The 19,070-nt window shown below is 40.2% G+C and overlaps 1 protein-coding gene across 3 annotated transcripts; it reads right to left on the bottom strand.

Moving 5' to 3' along the window:
* Positions 1–823: 823 nt before the first annotated feature.
* On the bottom strand, positions 824–18,969 carry ATP5F1C (ATP synthase F1 subunit gamma). 3 transcript variants are annotated; one of them, XM_055331510.1, is made up of 10 exons: positions 18,815–18,969; positions 10,326–10,360; positions 9,482–9,613; positions 6,892–7,096; positions 6,166–6,309; positions 5,989–6,053; positions 4,727–4,882; positions 3,997–4,093; positions 1,551–1,587; positions 824–966 (listed from the first exon to the last, which is right to left on the bottom strand). In XM_055331510.1, exons 1-9 carry the CDS (start codon positions 18,868–18,870, stop codon positions 1,581–1,583), a joined length of 897 nt encoding a protein of 298 aa, XP_055187485.1. In that variant the 5' UTR covers positions 18,871–18,969; the 3' UTR covers positions 824–966; positions 1,551–1,580. The 3 variants fall into 3 exon arrangements, with proteins under 3 accessions (XP_055187485.1, XP_055187487.1, XP_055187488.1); XM_055331512.1 differs by lacking the exon at positions 1,551–1,587; XM_055331513.1 differs by lacking the exons at positions 824–966; positions 1,551–1,587 and having other exon boundaries at positions 3,993–4,093.
* Between the last annotated feature and the right edge of the window lie 101 nt (positions 18,970–19,070).

The following is a 19,070-nucleotide window of genomic DNA, read 5'->3' as shown; positions in this document are numbered from 1 at the left end:
GAGAAGCAGGCTCCATGCACTGGGAGCCCGACGTGGGATTTGATCCCGGGTCTCCAGGATCGCGCCCTGGGTCAAAGGCAGGCGCCAAACCGCTGCGCCACCCGGGGATCCCGCTTATCAACTTTTATATGACTCACTGTTCAGTTCATTTTTGTGAAAACAGTTGTCGGGAAAATAAAGTATTTGAAGAATTCAAATACATGTATTTATTCAGTGGTTTTTAAAAGTCAAAAGCAACATACAAACAAGTGAGAATGGAAATATATCTTTATGTATTTTTATAGTTTAATAGTCTTTTTGTAATTTATATGCGTATTACTTTTGTAATTAAAAACTAAGTTCCCTAATTTAAATAAATAGGACAACCATGACAGTTTGACGTGGCCAATGTGCAAAATCAGGTCAGGCATCCAATCTTAATGGTTATCTGAATGTGAATATGGAATGCATTATACTGAAAGCTTCCTATGTGCTTGGAAAAGATACTTAAAATTTAAAGTAAGAAAAAAAAATTTAAAGTAAGTATATGCCTGGAATTCTATATTCCATAGATGAGAAAGATTAAATGACTCCAGTAGCATTTTTATTTCATTCTGATGGATGTTCTGTGAGAGTGCAGAAGAGTGAAAAGCCTGGGCTAACTTGTGGCCTGTTGCCTATCCCCCCACCCCCAAAGGTGTTCTGGAACCGTAAAATCAGCAGAGCCTCTTAAATTATCTTGCTTACCAACAAATTTTAGTAGTAGCATGTTAATATTTTTAAATACTTGTAAAATCTCATTTTGAAAACTAACTTGTTCCTATATAATAAGAAAAGACAGTGATTTTCTTATGGTAAGCTGTTTATTGTAAGATAATTTACAAACATCTTGCTGTCTTTAGTAGTTTAAACAATGGACCAACAATTTCTTCTGATGACAGCAGTAAGCTAAAAATAAAATCAGCGGGCTGAATTTCCCTTCTTTACCTGAAAAAGTACAGAAGAAATAACAATCAGTTCTGGAGGGAAAAATAATGATGTCAAGAGATAACACATATTTAAGTGGGGTTTAAAGAACTGACTTTACATAATAAAACGTTACTATATACTAGTTGTTCTCAATTTTGGTCTGGGGATCTTTCCATAGGATCCATGAAGGCAAAACTATTTTCTTATTTGCCTGTTTTACTCGAGTATATGGTAGCATTTTCCAGAGGCTACATGACATGTAATATCAGGACAGAATGAATACAGACATAGATGAGAATCTAGTGCTCTTCTATTATGTCACACATGAAGGGGTCCTGAGACCACCAAATTTGAGAACCACCACTCTTCACTAATCTATATTTCATATTTCAAAATAATGCTAATTCTCTATCCTTAAAGTTTATTAAAAAAAAAAAAAAGCCCCCTGGCATTACCCATATGCTACAAGCTGGCAGCTACTATAAATGGGTCAAAATCTAAATCTCTGAGAATCCATTTCACTGTTGCTAAATCAGCTTCAATCATATTTAGATTTCTTTCTGGAGGGGTTGGGGAGAAAGTGTGAAATACTGCCACTTTACCTCTTATCTGAGGATGAAACTCGGTTTTCATTAATCCCTGGTTATTATGTTAGAAGAAAAAGACAAAACAAGCCAGTCAAGAAGCAATCCATGCTAGTTAATCAGGTATCGTTTCCAACTAAAAACATCCATTTCTTCATTCAGTATCTTGAGCATATCATGTAAATTAGCTACCAAAATATTCCTTCAAAACAGATTCAATGACTGTTAAAAAAAATTACTAATTTTGGTCTGGTTAGAACAATAAAACCATGATGATGCAAGGCAAAACTGCACAAGTGTAATTTAAGCCACTACTTTTGCTATCAATAGAACACAGTATATTACTAAAGAGCCAAACATGTTTGTATTAAATAATAAAGTTTTAACCAGAATAACTAATAGGTTATTAAGCATGCAATCCATTCATACCAACAATTCAGGCTTGGAATGCACAGCCAGCCCTTAATTAAGGATTTAGACTACCTTTCTAGAAAGCTGAAATTTAATAATCGATTTCTGATTTTTTTGTTCTGGGTCTGTTTTTATGTCCCAATTTCCCTCACATTTCCCTTATTTTGCTCCTGTTTAGCTAGGTTTCCCATGTTTCTAGTTAAGGAAGAGTGTGATCCTCAATTCTGCAGATGCTCTATCCTCACATTCCCTTTTCAAGAGCAAAACAAGATCCTTGGTTCTTTGGATCTCACAGCCCCTGAAACCTTCAGATGCAGCTCTTTCCCCTGGGGCCTCTTTCACCACCCAAGAAGAAAATAGCCTAACATTAGCAGAAGGATATAGAGGGAGGAGGAGAACGTATAACTTATTTACGTAATCCTCGCATGAGCCCTCATGTGATACTGGGTAAAACTGAGTCAGAGAATATTAGCCAAGTTTATCAAGCTAGTAAGTGGCAGGGCCATTCTAATGGCTAGCACGTTAGTGACTGAGAAATGGGTTAGTTAGTCTTAACAAAGTCATGCTCAGAAAGCAAAATAAGACAAAGACACTTGGGCTGGCAGAGCTGACTACTTATACAGTGGTCTCCAGAAGTACATTAGTGTGGCTGAAGCTCCAGGGAAGTAAGACGTGGTGGTGCTAAGACTAGACTAGAGTTGGTGGCCGGAAAACACAGGATCATGTATATCAAGCTAAGGTGTTTTGCAGGATGATTATGTAAGAGAATGGATTCTATTCTTTTTCTCATAACACTGTTGCAAGGCCAGATGTAAATATTGTAGGCTTTGTGAGCCACATACTATCTCTTTTTAAAACAAAATAACCATTAAAAATGTCAAAACTGCTCTTGGCTCTGAGCCACAGTTTGCTGTTCTAAGGCATTTTTTTAAGATCTATTTTTATTTATTTATGATATATATATATATATATATATAGAGAGAGAGAGAGAGAGAGAGAGAGAGGCAGAGACACAGGCAGAGGGAGAAGCAGGCTCCATGCCGGGAGCCCAACGTGGGACTCGATCCTGGGACTCCAGGATCGCGCCCTGGGCCAAAGGCAGGCGCAAAACCGCTGTGCCACCCAGGGATCCCCTCTGAGGCATTTGCTGTTGGGGCTGTAAGCTGAGGGCAAATATTGTCACCACCACATCCTCAGTGTCTAGCACAGGGTCTGCCCTGCCACATAAGGGGCACCTGATATCCTTTTTAATTCAGGAGAGAAATGACAAGGTTCTATCTGCATTAGGTAGGCCTAAAGGGGGAAGACTCAAGGGATATTTACAAGGTAGAATTTATAGAATTTAGTGACTGATTAGTAGGTGGTGAGAAAGAACGAGTTAAAGATAACTTACTATATATTTACCTCTCGTCACAATTACCTGTGTATTTTTGTTACCCTGTTAGAATATCAATGCCTTGTTCACATCCTTTGATACTGCCTAGCACTGAGGTTGGCACATGGTGGGGATTCACTTTAGTCACTTTTTAAATAGAATCCCTATTTTCTCAACCCTGATTTCACAAGCACTAACATAATCCAGACAACCAAGAAGTTTTCTTGAGGAAAATAATACATTATAATATGGCATTGACATAGAAAACTTATGAAATAACCAATTTTTACCAAGATTTACCAAAAACCCCAAGATTTATGTGAAATTGAGCCTAAAAGCAGTCCTATAAGTCAGAAAGCTTGGTTTAAAGGCAGATTTTATAAACGATACCGAATTATATACATCCTTATTCCTAATGCTTTAGGAAAATGAGAGCTAGCAATATATTGATTTCTAAAAAGAAGATACTATGCCAAAAGTTTCAGCTTAAAACAAGTAAAAGAAATCAGAGCTTTCATTTTCACCAAATCTTTATGTCCTAAGAGTAAATTACAAGATTAGGCAGTGGATCATTTCACCTTTCGCAAAACAAAAGTGAGCTTTTAAACATCCTTATGTTAAGCCAGCAGATGGGGAGAGATGAGGGAAGGTGTCTGAAGGCAATCTGCTGCTACTTACAGAGCTGCTGCACCAGAGATGATTTCAATCAACTCTTTAGTGATGACAGCCTGGCGGGTGCGATTGAACGTCAAAGTCAGCTTGTCAATCATCTCAGCTACAAACAAAACAAAGGGATTAGACAACACAATCCAACACTACAAGAGAATAATTTGTTCATTAACATATTCAAAGATGTATGTTGCTTAAGATTACGAATTTGCATGTCTTTTTGGTATGAAACCTGGCCTCTCGAAACTTTTATAAAGTAATTTTACCTCTTCCATGGATACCTTTTCAAAATACTTGCTAATTTACTGTCTACCAAGTGCCCTATACTTCCTTTAAGGCAGAGATGGTATTTCTGTCTTTTCAGGTAAAAATATTCAAGGAAAGGGATGGTCATTGATCAAAAATGTCACAATCAGTGGCAGAGGGATGCCGGGGTGGCTCAGTGGTTGAGTGTCTGCCTTCGGCTCAGGTCATGATCCTGGGGTCCTGGGACTGAGTCCCCTACTGGGCCCCCCACAGGGAGCCTGCTTCTCCCTCTGCCTGTGTCTCTGCCTCTCTGTGTCTTTTATGAATAAATAAAATCTTAAAACAACAAAAAAAGGAATCGGTGGCAGAGCCTGTGACTAGATCCTTGTTCTCTCGTCTCTTGGTCTACTTAAAGAATGGCAATGTTTTTGATGCAAAGATCTACACGCTACTCAGCAAGAGAATCCTGAGAAGAGATCCACTATGTGCTTACAAGCGTTCTTGCTAGCATTGTCCATGGCTGTCATCCTGGCACTCTGCTCACTCGTGGTGGATTCCTTTAGAGAATAGTAGATGATGTTGGCCAAATTGTATTCTTGGTAATTCTGCAGCACGTCAGCATCAATATCATCATAGATACTCATGCTCTCTGTTAAAACAAGTTACAAGTTATGAATTTCTTTGAAGTTGTACAGTGCAAAAAGGGATTTAATCTGAACAGCTTACTAGTATAGAAACCCTAAGTAATTATAGAGCAGAAGTCAATGTAAGATATAGGTTAAAACAGTTCTAAAAGTTTCATCTATTTCCACACTATCAATTATAACAGATTTTCAGCAAAACAATGTGTAAACAAAACATTTGATATTCTACTGCAAATGTTTAACTTAGTAAAAACCAAGAGGCCAACGATTAAAATAACTTCCCTGCATTTCAAGGTTATGAAGTCCTCTGGATAGCATCAGAGTGCCTGGCACAATGTCAGCAAATAATTTTTTTAAAAAAATAAAAGAATTAATGAAAAAACTGAAGCTCGTTTAGAGGAATACAAAAATCCCAAATTAGTCATTTGATTATTGGAGAAATCTGCAGGTATCCATCAGGAAAATGAGAGGGAAAAGGAAAACAGAAGGGAGGGGAATCAGAAGCCAACACAAAATGCTATGGATGATAACCCCAGTTTTATACCACTAAGAAAAAAAATGACGACAGTCAATTAAGAATGGCATGTGATTGTCAGAAACATCCAATGTCAAAGACATTAAAATGTTTTTTTAAAAAAAAGTATATCTTAATACATAAAATACTATATGGAGAAAGGAAAAATGCCTCAGGAAAATAAAATTGGTTCCAGAATATTATTTCTAGGATACTTCCCTGAGCAACGATGACGTTCCTTAAAGAAGACAAGAGAATTGAGTGGGGCAACATAAATTTGTTGTGAGCACTGTTCACATAACTGCTCCAGCTGCTGATCATACTGCGCTTTGGTAGAGTTCCCAGACAGAGATTGCAAAGCCAATTCTAGCTAGGGTCTTCAATCTTCGAGAACAAGAAAGCATGTCTAATCATTTATTTATTTATGTTCAGTTAATGAAGGAATGGAGTAAGAGATCATGGAAACCACTGATAGATGGTGACAGGAAGAGCACAACATCATTTTGCTACAGGCCAACCTGACAAACACTATTTTCCTGAACGCACAAATCTCTGCTTTCTACACAGAAAAATACATTTCCTACAAAAACTGCTTACCAGCACTTGCAACGGTTTCAAGGGAAAAGATGGGCTTTTCTTCTGTCTTGTAGGAGATGACAGACCTAAAAATTAATAAGCAAATGTCAATCTTAAAATAATATTTTAAAATTTAAGAATTTACTTATTTTAAAGAACACAAGCATGAAAAAGCTTCGATTTCTAAATTTTTCTTGCCTGAACCGATTAAAGATGATAGACCCTTCGTCAAATTCATATCCAGAATTCAGCAGTTCCAGGGCAATGACGGATGCATCTCCAAAAGTAGGAGGTTTTCTTCCTACTTCTTTGAAGGACACCAGAAACTGGTCAGAGTGAGTCCTACAAGAGAATCAGGAGATCACGCAGAGCAGTTTAAAGGAATATTTCTGCCAAAATAACACGAGAACAAGGAAAAGTGATTATTTATTTCACTGTGGATCAAGTTTTTTTTTGGGGGGGGGGCAGGCAAGGGCATATTCACTGAGTAGAGTTGTTCTATCCATTATCATGATTATTTAGTGGCTGCAAGGAATAAGGACTAATAATCAGTCCTCTCTTGTGTTAGATTTCTCTACGCCTTTATTTATCTTCTTTCTATCTCAATTAACTGCTGTTTATTTCTGATATTTCCAGGCTGTGCTAGCTACCCAGAGTCCCTTGCTTGTTTAAAATGCCAACTAGCTTTTGATATTCCTGTTGCATTCCACTTGTACTAGATGGAGAAACACAAGCCAAGTAAAAAAAAAAAGAAACTTATATATTCTGGTATTTCTGAAAAAAAATAAAAACAAAACCCAACCCTCTGAGAGTATAAAAATAGGTAACCAAAAAAGGACCCCTTGCTGAAATAAACCATCAAAGACATTCCCGTTTATTCATGTTTGCACCCATTTACACATAAATAGTATCTACTTAAATTACCTATGAAGTATACCCCTGATTTTATCACCAATTCCAACGAGCATAACTTCTTTCCCAGCTGCTTGGAGTGTGGCCACCTCATTTTTCATCTGTTTAGCAACCGAGGAATGAATAGCACCACAGAGCCCTCGATCTGAAGACACACCGATAAGAAGGTGTTTCTTCTTGTCTTCAGGCACCTTAATATCAGCTTTTTCATACAGGGCTTAAATACAAACAGACAAAAACAAGAATTTTAAAATATGTAACATACACTAAATATAGCAATAATCCCTGATTTACAAAAGAGATGAAAGAGTTGGCTGTTTTTGAAATGATGCATTTAATTTAGGAGGTACCTAACTAATATAATCAAAACTATCTGTTATTCAATTCACAATCAAGTTGAAAACCATAAAGCTTTAAATCTCTATATCATAAAGGCTCCATGGGCCAATTAATCTCAAACGTTGACTTAAAGAAATCTCTGGTACAATTAAAGAACTTGTAAGGAGGCCTGAATTATATAGAGTACCAACTTACCTACACATCAAACTCGTGAAGAATGCAAACCTTCAGTATACAAGCAAAAAGTAGGAAGTATTTAGTGACCTGCTTCTATAATCAAACTCATATAAAAACTATTGGCATTAAAATAGCAGATGCGACTTTATTTTGGGGATTGCCTTAACCACCTCACTTGGTTGGTCTAGTCTTGTAAGGAGCAGAGGCCAAGAGAGGATTAAATTGGATGAAATATGCACAGATTTTACTGGGAAGCTCAGGAAATGGCTGTGGGAGAAGTGGGAAAGGAGTCAGAAGGACCTTCACATCATGACACATGTCTGAGGTCCAGGAAGGAGGGAAGTGAGGTTGGGTGGCAGCTTCCTGGACTACTGTATAGTTAAGGGGAAGTTCAGCAAGGAGGTTGGGGGGACCGCAAGTCTCCCAGGAACATGCCTGCTTGGGCATTCTGTCTGCTCGGGTGCTGGCTAGGCATAGCCCGTGGGAAGCGTGGCCTGGGTGTAAACGCTGGGGGAATTCCAGTGGCTGGGACTCCTGCAGGTGCAGAGCATCTTCACGGCCACCACATTCACTCATTTCAACTAAATTCCTGCTACCAACTTTTTCATTAGAGAGCAGGGATTCTCAAATGCTTAAACTGGGGGATCCTCCATAAAAAGAAAGTAGTATGATGGGAGGACACCCGTTGGGATGAGCACTGGGTACTACTCCTGAAACCAGTATTACACTAATATGTTAACTAGATTTTTTTTTTTTTACAGTAGGCTCCATGCTGGGCATGGAGCCCGATGTGGGGCTTAAACTCACGACCCTGAGAGTAAGACCTGAGCTGAGATTAAGAGTCAAACATTTAACTGACTCAGCCACTCAGGTGCCCCCTAATTAGAATTTAAATAAAAATTTGAAACAAAACAAAAAAAGGAGAGAGAAGTACTCAACTCCAAAGTACTATTTAAGTCTCTTTTTAAGTTTTATATTATATAGTATAAAATGCCTGTTAAAATTTTCTAATTTAAACATTTAAAATGATCAGCCACTTAGTATCTAGCCATTAGTATTTGGTTTGAAGGACTTCGGAACTGACTGGAAGCCTTGGCTTGAATTTTTAATATTTTACTGCAAATACTCTAATCAGACTTCTTTATTAATTTCGTGATTATGGACTTCAGAGGGAAAAACATTTATTATACTTAATCATATCAACAGGAAAGGTGAATAAGTGAAATAACTTTCCCTTTTTTATAAATAGGCTAGAGTAATTTATCAACCAAACTTAACTAAGCCACCAGGGTGCTTCGTATTTATCATGCAGCGAATGGGATTCACAAGAGCTGGTGCTGGTAAGGATTGCTGGAACCTAACCTGCCAACCCTCCTCTGTACTGTTACGTGAAACTAAATGTAGCGTTTTGAGAGAGAGGACCCATTTCCACCAAGGCCTAGTGTTCTATCATTTTCTCATGCAAAGTTTTTACCAGTATAAATGAACATTTAAAAAACATGGAAGAACACAAGAAAACTTTTGCACGAGGTAATTTACATCTATTATGTTAATGCACAGATAATACATAAATTTTCTTCAACTTGGAAATAAGCAAATTTTGCCTTTTTTACAGTTGATGTTGACACATTCCACTCATGTATCCATGCTTGCTCAGTCAACTCCACTGTAGGGTACCACGTCCCCACCCCACGGTCCTAAAACAGCACATCACAATGTCATAGGACAAAGCCAAGCACCTGAGTTGAATGCACTATATCTCTAAGTTCTTTTCAATGTATAGTTAATAATCTGGAAACATTTTCAGAGTATTTTAAACATTCAGAGAACCTACAGAGGTTACGAGGCAGGCTTTGATGCCAAATCACCTAAGTGCGTGACCTCGGGCAAGTTACTGGACTTTACTGTTTCTCATCTGCAAAGCAGGAACCCTAGCAGTTCTGACCTTCATAGGGTTGCTATGAAAAATGAGTAATGTCAAACTCTCACAATAGACCTGTTATCACCAAACACCAAATAAGTCATTAGTGGTGATCTCTGTTAAGCAGTTCTTCATAATTTTTGAATTACTACACCCTTCTCTTACCCAAAGAGCCTACTCCATACACTCGAGCTGGTTTCAGCTCTCTCTCGGCTCGGGCATATTTTGCTGCTGCTACCATTTTCATAGACTTGGTGATTTTCTGGATGTTTTTGATGGACTTTAGTCGCCGGGTAACTGAAAAACAAAAGTACTGTGTTACATTATAGGAGTTATAATGTCACTTGTGAACTTATTGCAATAACTTTCTAAACTGCAAGGCAGAATAATCAGCACTTAGACACTGATTAACAGCATGACGCTGAGGCTTGAAATTAAGAATGAGTACCAAGCAGATGTGACCCAGCTGCTCTTCGGACAGGCAAGGTGGCCACGTGAGTGCTAACAGAAGGTCAACCCAGCTGCCACTCACACAGGACAGGCAGGATGGCCACAGAGCAGGGCAGTTTATCATACATTTAAGACATTTAAATAGGAACGCCTGGGTGGCTCAGTGGTTGGGCACCTGAGGTCAGTGAAACCTCCACTCAGGTCGTGATCCCGGGATCCAGGATTGAGTCCCGCGCATCAGGATCCCTGCGAGGAGCCTGCTTCTCCCTCTGCCTCTGTCTCTCTCTCTGTCTGTGTCTCTTGTGAATAAATAAATAAATAAATCTTAAAAAAATTTAAATATAGCTTTTTCCACTCATATCATTGTATAGACAAAAGAATGAGAACAACCATGTGTTGCCTCACTCCAAAATAAGTTACATATCATGCACATATGACCTAGAATCATCTTGTCGATTTTGACCAAATATACAATGGGCTAAAGCAGCATATTTTTCAAAGTATTTTATTGGTCAAAATTTAGTTTTTGTTAATTCACATACTGAAATTAAGTACTTACTATCTTTTAGAGTTGCCATATTTCGAACTTGGATCCTGAAAATAAAGGTTTAAAAATATTTTAGTTTTCTGAAAAATAGCCCAATGCAAGAAAAACCTTCAAAGTTAGTAAGTTTAAAGAATGCCCCACAAAGAAACAACCTATTAAATATAGGACTCTGACATACATATATTTATACACACACACATATTTAATCCCTTAATACTGATAGCAAACCTATTATTACCAAAGGCCTCATTTTGTGTGACCTGGCAACACAAACCTTCCACTGCAGTCACGTGGTGTTCACACTTGCTCTAATCCCGCTTCCATGCCTATGCCTGCACTGTTTCCACAACAGAAAAGCCCTTCCCCTTGTTAGGTTATCCAACTATACTTAAAACCAAGGTCAGGCACCTCTAAAAAGCTACCTTGACTTCCTTAGTTCATCAAAACTTTCTCAAATAAGATCAAGTAGATCAATTATACTTTCTAACATGACCACATGTGTGCAAGTACAGTTTACTTCTCCAACTCCACTCAATAAAAAATGTACTAAGCAGCTATTATGCTTCAGGACATGCTCTGTGACCACAGGAAGCATACTATTCTCTCATAAACAAGATTCATAAAAACTTATGATTTACATTAAATATTTTTCTGGTCTTTATGATTAAAGTGCTAATGCATAAAAAATGATTTGACTTAAATTTATGTTAAATATACACACATACGTGCATATATTTATAAAAGATAAATACATGAGGCTCACCCCACCCTAAGGAAGACAGCACATTAAATATAAATTATTTCAGCTCTTAAGTCCCTACAAAGTGCCTGTGTTGGCTCAGAAAGCTCCATGGGCGAACCAAAGATCTGTAAATTTATACATAAAGAAGGCCTAAGGAGGGCATTCCCAAATAGTACATGGTTTTGAAGCTGGAGACATAGGTTGGGTTAATAATTTTAAATTTTATTTTATAGGTTAGCAAGGAAACATTGAATATAAGCCACACCCAGTTTAGTTTTTCAGTAAAGTACCTCAGATGGCAGTGAAAAGCACAAAATGATACTGTATTATTGATGATATGAGGGCTGCTGCAGCCTCCAGGCGTGAGAAAGCAAGAATATAAAACTAACATGTGGGCAAAGCAACAGGGAGAATAGATTTATGAGCAAGTTCTTAAGAGTGAAAAGGAAAACAATAAGAATGATTTCCAATTTAATGACTTGAGTAGATAGTGTTGTCATTAACCAAGGCAGAAAGACTGAGTGGGGATGATCTCTCTAGAGATCATGAATTTTAATGAATAAAGACCATAGGAGAAGTGGAAATGTCCAATGGGTTTGGGAAACACATGAGACTTTTGATACTTTTGATACAGATCTGTAAGTTGGTGACAAAATAGGGAAGTAGAATTAAAAGCAGAAGGAACATTTCCTAATTTTATGAGGCCAGCATTACCCTAATATCAAAACCAGATAAAATTATAAGAAATGAAAAATTGAGGACATGATCTCTCAGGAACACAGATGCAGAATTCCTCAATAAAAGATGAGCAAACTGGGGGTGCCTGGGTGGCTCAGTCGGTTGGGTGCCTGCCTTTGGCTCAGGTCATGATCCCAGGCTCCTGGGATCAAGCCCCACATTGGGCTCCCTGCTCAGCGGGGAGTCTGCTTCTCCCTCTCCCTCTGCCTGCTTGCACTCTCTCTCAAATAAATAAACAAATCTTTAAAAAAAGAAAAAAGAAAAAATAAAAAAAGAAAAAAGATTAGCAAACTGAATCCAACAACGTATTAAAATGAATCATACAGCATGACACTATGACCAAGTGGGATTTATTCCAGGTATGCAAGGCTGGCTCAGCACTTAAAAATCAAATAATATAATCCATCACATCAACAGGTTAAAGAAGAAAAATCATATGGCCAATAAATGCAGAAAAATTTTTTTGACAAAATCTAATGCACATTCACAGTAAAAAACAAAAACAAACCAAAAAACCCTCAGCAAATTATGAACAGAGAATTTCCTGAACTGATAAAGAACATCCACCAAAAGCCTCTAGGGTTTAATGACAAGAACTAGGAGTTTCCCCCTAAGATTGGGACTAAGGCAAGGATGTCCTCTCTCATCACTCCCATTCAACATTGTACCAGAAGTCTTGGCTAATACAGTAAGACAAAACGGGGGGAAAAAAGGTATACAATTTGGGAAGGAAGAAATAAAGCTGCCTTTGTTCATAGATGACACAACTGCCTATGTAAAAAATCCCAAAGAATCGGCAAAAACCTCTCCTGGAACCAATTACAGTAAGGTTGCAGGGAACAAGTCAATATATACAAGTCAACTGCTTTCTTTTATAGCAGCTATGAACAATTGGGAATTTCAACTTAGAAAAACAATAGCATAAAAAAAGGAAAGAAAAACAGTGTCATACAGCTGTACACTTAAAAATGGTTAAGATGGGTAACACTGGTGGCTCAGGTCATGATCCCTCACAGTGGGCTCTCTGTTCAGGAGTCGGCTTCTCCCTCTGCCTCCGCCCCTCTTCTCCCCAGCTCATGCGGTCTCTCAAATAAATAAATAAAATCTTAAAAAAAGGGTTAAGATGGTAAATTTATGTTATGTACATTTTATCACAATAAAAAAACACATAAAAAAGACTATATATAAATCTAAGAAAACAGGCCATAAGAAACCCACAAAACCGGGACGCCTGGGTGGCTCAGTGGTTGAACATCGCCTGCCTTTTTGGCTCAGGGCTTGATCCCGGAGTTCCGGGATCGAGTTCCACATCAGACTCCCTGCATGGAGCCTGCTTCTCCCTCTGCCTATGTCTCTACCTATGTCTCTGCCTCTGTGTGTGTGTGTGTGTCTCTCATGAATAAATAAATAAAAATCCTAAAAAAAAAAAAAAAGGAAAAGAAATCCACAAAACCAATGAAAGAAACTAAATGCAGAGTTCATATTTATCAATATTCAATATTACTAAAATGTCAATTCTTCCTAACTTGACTGATACAATTTCAGACAAAATCTCAGCAAGTTATTTTATATATACCAATAAACTGATTTTAACATTTACATGGAAAGCAAAACACCCTGAATAGACAATATAATATTGAAGAACAAAGCCAGAGAACTGATACTACCTGAGCCCAGACTTTCAAGCGTAAGTGAACTAAAAAGCAACAAAACAACAAAAGCAGCAACAAAAACAAATGAATACACAAACCGAAAGTAGAAAGAGGCCTACAAACTCAGTACAAACTGATGGCTGCCAGGGTGAGAGGGGTGAGGGGATGGGGACAGTGGGTGAAGGGGAGTAGGAAGCCCAGGCATCCAGCTGTGGAGTTAAGTCCGGGGAATAAAAGACACAGCAGGAGGAAGAGAGAACCAGAAACAGATCCACACAAATACAGTCAACTGATTCATGTCTGATACAGGAGCAAAAGTAATTAAATGGAAAGAGGACACTCTTTACTACAAGTGATCCTGAATACTGGATATCTGTGGGAAAATATTAATCCAGATAATAAAGCCAGAAAACAAATCCTATACTTTCCACAAAAATTAACTTAAGGCATAGATCTAAGTGTAAAACACAAAACTATAAAACTTCTAGAAGATATCACAGGAAAAAATCTAGGTGCTTTCAGGATGGCTCTAAGTTTTTAGATAAACATGAAAAGCATGACCTATGAAAGAGAAAAATGATTAAGCTGGGATTTATTAATTTAAAAAACTTCTACTCTGTAAAAGACACTATTAGGAAAAAACAAGCCATACACCAAGAGAAAATGTTTGCAAAACACTTATCTGATAAAGGACTGCTATCTAAAATACACAGAAAACTCTTAAAACCCAACAGCAAGAAAACAAACCCCAATAAAAAAATGAACAAAAGGGGGTCCCTGGGTGGCCCAGCGGTTTAGCACCTGCCTTCAGCCCACGGCGTAATCCTGGAGACCCAGGATGTAGTCCCACCCACATCAGGCTGCCTGCATGGAGCCTGCTTCTCCCTCTGCCTCTCTCTCTGTGTCTTTCATGAATAAATAAATAAAATCTTAAAAAAAAATGAACAAAAGATCTGAATGCAAATCTCACGGAGGAAGATAAACAGATGGCAAATAAGCAGAAAAAGGATGCTCAGTATCGTATTATCAGGGAATTGCAAATCAAAACAATGAAATATCACTACACACCTGTAAGTTTTTTTGTTTTTGTTTTTTTGAGAACGAGGGGGAGAGTAAGCAGCCTCCCATGTGTAGCATGGGCTCAATCTCATGACCCTGGGATCATGACCTGAGCTGAAACCAACTATCAGACACTTAACCACCTGAGCCACCTAGGCACCCCAAGAATGGCTAAATCTTTATTTTCAAAAAAAGATTTTATTTATTCATGAGAGAGACACAGAGAGGCAGAGACATAGGCAGAGGGATAAGTAGGCTCCCTCCATGCAGGGAGCCCGATGTGGGACTTGATCCCAGGACCCTGGAACCACGACCTGAGCCAAAGGCAGACCCTCAACCACTGAACCACCCAGGTGTCCTGGATGGCTAAATTTTCAACAAAAGACGATTCTAAATGATGAAAAAGATGTGGAGCAACAGGAACTCTCATTGATTGCTGGTGGGAATATGAAATGGTATGGCTACTCTGGAAGATGGTTTGACACTTTCTTATAAATCTAGACAGTGTTAACATATGATGCAGCAATCATGCTTCTAGGTATTTACTCAATTGAGCTAAAAACTTATGTCTACACAAAAACCTGCACATGAATGTTTATATCAGCTTTATTCACGATCGCCAAAAACTAGAGGCAACCAATATGTCTTTCAATATGTGAATGAATGGAAAAACTGGTACATCCATACAATGGAGTTATTCAGCAATAAAAATATTCAGCAATGAAAATAAATGAGCTACCAAGCCACGAAAGACATGGAGAAACCTGAGCTGCATATTGCTAAGCAAAGAAGCCAATCTGAAATGGCTTTACACTGTCTGATTCTGACTATCTGGCATTCCAGAAAAGACAAATCTGCAGCAAGAGTAAGATCAGCAAGTAACATCATTTGTTGAATGACTTTTTTTGTGGATCAACTTTTTCACCCCAACTTCCCATTTGAAGTGCTCTCCTGTTTAGCGTTCATTCAGTTCTAAAGACATCTATGTTACTTTATTATTAAGCACGGTTTGGGTACCTACATAGTAACCTTAAGCTGATCCAACTCTCTTTAGGGGGACATTGCTCTACTGAATACATAATTCTTGCAAATGAAAACATAAAGTTCTGAAAACATAAAGTTCATGCATCATGTCCTGGGAAATCCTCAGGAGATTACTGGAGACACTTGAAACATATCAAATACAGGGACAGCAATATCAGTGGCTGTGATTACCACCATTTACTATGACCACATAGCATCGTTATCAAACCTGAGAAATGTAGTAGAGGAGAGAGTCAGGGAGGTTGCTAGGGTAATGATTCTTCAAAGAAATTACAGAGTTTGCAAGAATGTTAAGGTGTCTAATGCTGTAAAATATAAAAGTCCATCACCTGTCTCTCCACCAAAAAATGACTCCCTGGCACCCCTGCGACCACCCTAGATCCAGTCTTGTTGGGCAAGCACAATAAACCTTCTCACACTACATTTTAAGTAGGAACCGTATAACGCCGTCTACATTTTTCAGTTTACGTATCTGGATCCATACCAGCACTTCCCCACCACGCTCTGTTCTTTAATGAACTGTGCACTATCATTACCTCCATTTAACAGATGAAGAAATGCTGGCAGAGACACTGAGTACCTTGTTCAGGGTCACATAGTCAGGTGAGTGGCAGCTGAGATTCAAATCCTGGTAGCTGGCTCCAGAGTGGATCTCCTACACTACACATCCTGATACCTCACATGTTTTACATTTACAAGTAAAGAAATATCTGCTACCTCAATCTCAGAATGCAATCTGCCTTCCTTTTCAGTGTATGTAATTCAATTCATGGCTACTGGCATGCTATTATAAAACAGTTCCATTTTAGAGAATGGGGAACATGGAACATGTCCCCTGATTTGAAGACAGAAAAATCCCACTTCTCCCCAAATCCCTTATTTCCATTTTCTTAAATGCTACTTAATAACAAGTTTAATTTCTGAAATTTAGGGTATCTCACTGAAACTCTAAACAATTAACATAATTTCACATTAATAAATAAAATAATAAGGCCTAATACTTAGCTAATGTAAGCTAACCTCCCTGAAACAAAGACTGTTAACGATAACAAACTGCATTTTTCAAAGCTCCCAATAACCAAAACAGAACAGAGACACCACCCCTTCGTGCTTCCGTGAAGGCAAAGCTATTTTCTCCTCTTCCAAATTAATTCTGAGGAGTGTGAAACATTAAGATGGTTTTCATTTCTGAGTTTAAAAGGCAATTAGGAGCGGGAAGCAAAAGGGCACCCAGAGCAATGGAATATGCATGACGCATTCCATCAATGTTTGATGAATATTCCTAACCTACCAATTTAAAACCAACATTTCTAAAGGCATTAAGGTCAGGACTACAACCTGTATCTGCCAATGTAGGGGCCGAGCAGATGTGTCAAGACAACGCTTATTTAAAACAATCCCTTGTTATAATATCTTCAAACTGTCTTACAAGTTTTTTTTTTTTTTTAAGTAACTACTACAATTTCATGCAAAATATTTTGTTCTCCTTTCAGGAACTCTTTCCATTCCTGAACAATCACCTTGGATACTCCATCAGGTAAAAATGCTGACAGATGACCTGGCTGCGCAGAACAGGGGAAGGAAGGAGAGCTGATGCTTTCTGAGCACCACTGCTGGCCAGACACTGTCCCACAAAGCTCACTAAGACCACGTGTATTTATTGACCACCACTCTTTTTTTTTGGGGGTGTGTGTGTGTGTGTGTGTATATGTATATGTATGTATATGTATGTGTGTGTATATATATATATATATATATATTATTGGAGTTCCATTTGATTTGACCACCACTTTTTAGTACTGTCCACAGTACCTACGTGGTCCAGGTACTGGACCAACACGTGTGTGAGGAGTGACTGACAAACGGACAACCTACATGACTGAGAATCCAACTAAGCGGACTTACTTGCCATGAATACTTTTTCAGTATTAGAAACAATCCTGACTTTGAAGGCAAATCCACCCAGTTTCACGCAGGCATTTGCATCCGGTGTCATTACCTCACTATCCTAAGACTCTTTTTGTCCCTTGCTACGAATCCTTTGCTTAATGAAAAACATAACCTGTTCCCATTAAAGCCTTTATCGTCTCTGCACGTGAAAATCAGGACGCAAAAACCTAGCTCTGCGCAGCAGCTCCTTAGAATTCCTCTTTGCTGTAAAAACTCGGGAATTGGTGCGCTCAGCTTCTAGCCAATAATCCCCTTAGCACCGTGTCTGAACTTCTTCCAGACTCTGTCTAGCTCTAAGACATTTCATCCTATTATATGGTACCACCCACAAAACGTTTACTCTGCCTACTGCTGGGCTGACATGCTTTTTTTTTTTTTTTTTTTTTTTCTTTCCTCCCCGGGAAACCAATGTTTAAAATCCTCAATCTGGGCAGCCCGGGTGGCTCAGCGGTTTAGCGTCACCTTCAGCCCAGGGCCTGATCCTGGAGACGCGGGATCGAGTCCCCCGTCGGGCTCCCTGCATCTCCCTGTCTCTCTCTTTCTGTGTGTGTGTGTCTCATGAATGAATAAACAAAATCTTTAAAAAAATAAAAATAAAATCCTTAACCTTGCACCGCCGTTCACAGATGGCGTTTGGAAGCCGCCCAGCTGTCTCCTCCCCCTCCTGGGGACCTTGGGGGGCAGCTTCATGACCTTGCAGGGTAACTGCTTGAACCTGCTGGTTTCGAGGCAGTACTAGGTGTCTCTCCCTTCCGATCGCCATCAGGCGGGCCTTTTTTTCCGGGTCCCTTCTGCACCCCAAGTACCCCGGGCGGAGGGCACTCGCTCCGTGCACTCAGCAGCGGCCGGCCGCGCTACACGCTGAGGGCGTCAAGCACCTCCGGGCTGAGGCCAACAGCTCCCGCCGGCCCAGGCTGCCTCTGCCCGGCTCTGCAGGGCCTCAGGAGGCCCTAGACCTTGCCTCGGGGCCTCCCCTCCCCCTCGGGCCGGGGAACGACTCCCCGGGCTGCACCTGCACCTGCGCGCAGGGGGGGCTCCGCAGGGAGGCATCAGAGGAGGGACTCCCAGGCCGCCCCCAAATCGAATCGGACTCGGGTCTCCCCCCCCTCGCCCCGCGAGGCCCCAGACGGCCGCTCCTCGCGTCCCGGCCGCCGCTCCCCTGCAGCCGGGGCTGCCCAGGGCCTCCGCGGGGCAGCGGGCCCAGCAGGCCTTGCGGTTCCCGGCCGGCGCCGCTCGCCTCCACCCGCGTCCGCGCCCCCCGGGCCGAGCTCTGCCACTCCTCGCGCCCCTCCCGGCCCTCCCGCAAGCTGCCATACCATTGCGGCTGCACGGCCCAAGCCGAGAGCCCGGCGACGCCCGCCCGAGAGAACATGGTGCCGCCGGCGCCGCTGAAGGTCGGTCAGACAGGCCTCACCGCGCCTGCGCGGGGCCTTCCCGACGCGCCCGCCCTCCGCGCTCTCTCCCGCAGTCTCGCTTCCTCCCGCCGCCGACGGCGAAGCCTCGCGAGCGTTGGAGGGGGCTGTGCCTCCCGAGGCCCCACCTCCTTCCGGCTCTGGGCCCACCCACCCAGCT

The sequence above is a fragment of the Nyctereutes procyonoides genome, unplaced genomic scaffold (assembly GCF_905146905.1).
Source record: "Nyctereutes procyonoides isolate TBG_1078 unplaced genomic scaffold, NYPRO_anot_genome, whole genome shotgun sequence".
Taxonomy (NCBI): Eukaryota; Metazoa; Chordata; class Mammalia; order Carnivora; family Canidae; genus Nyctereutes; species Nyctereutes procyonoides.
Note: the sequence above shows the minus strand (reverse complement) of the source record. Positions and strands in the feature narration are given on the sequence as shown.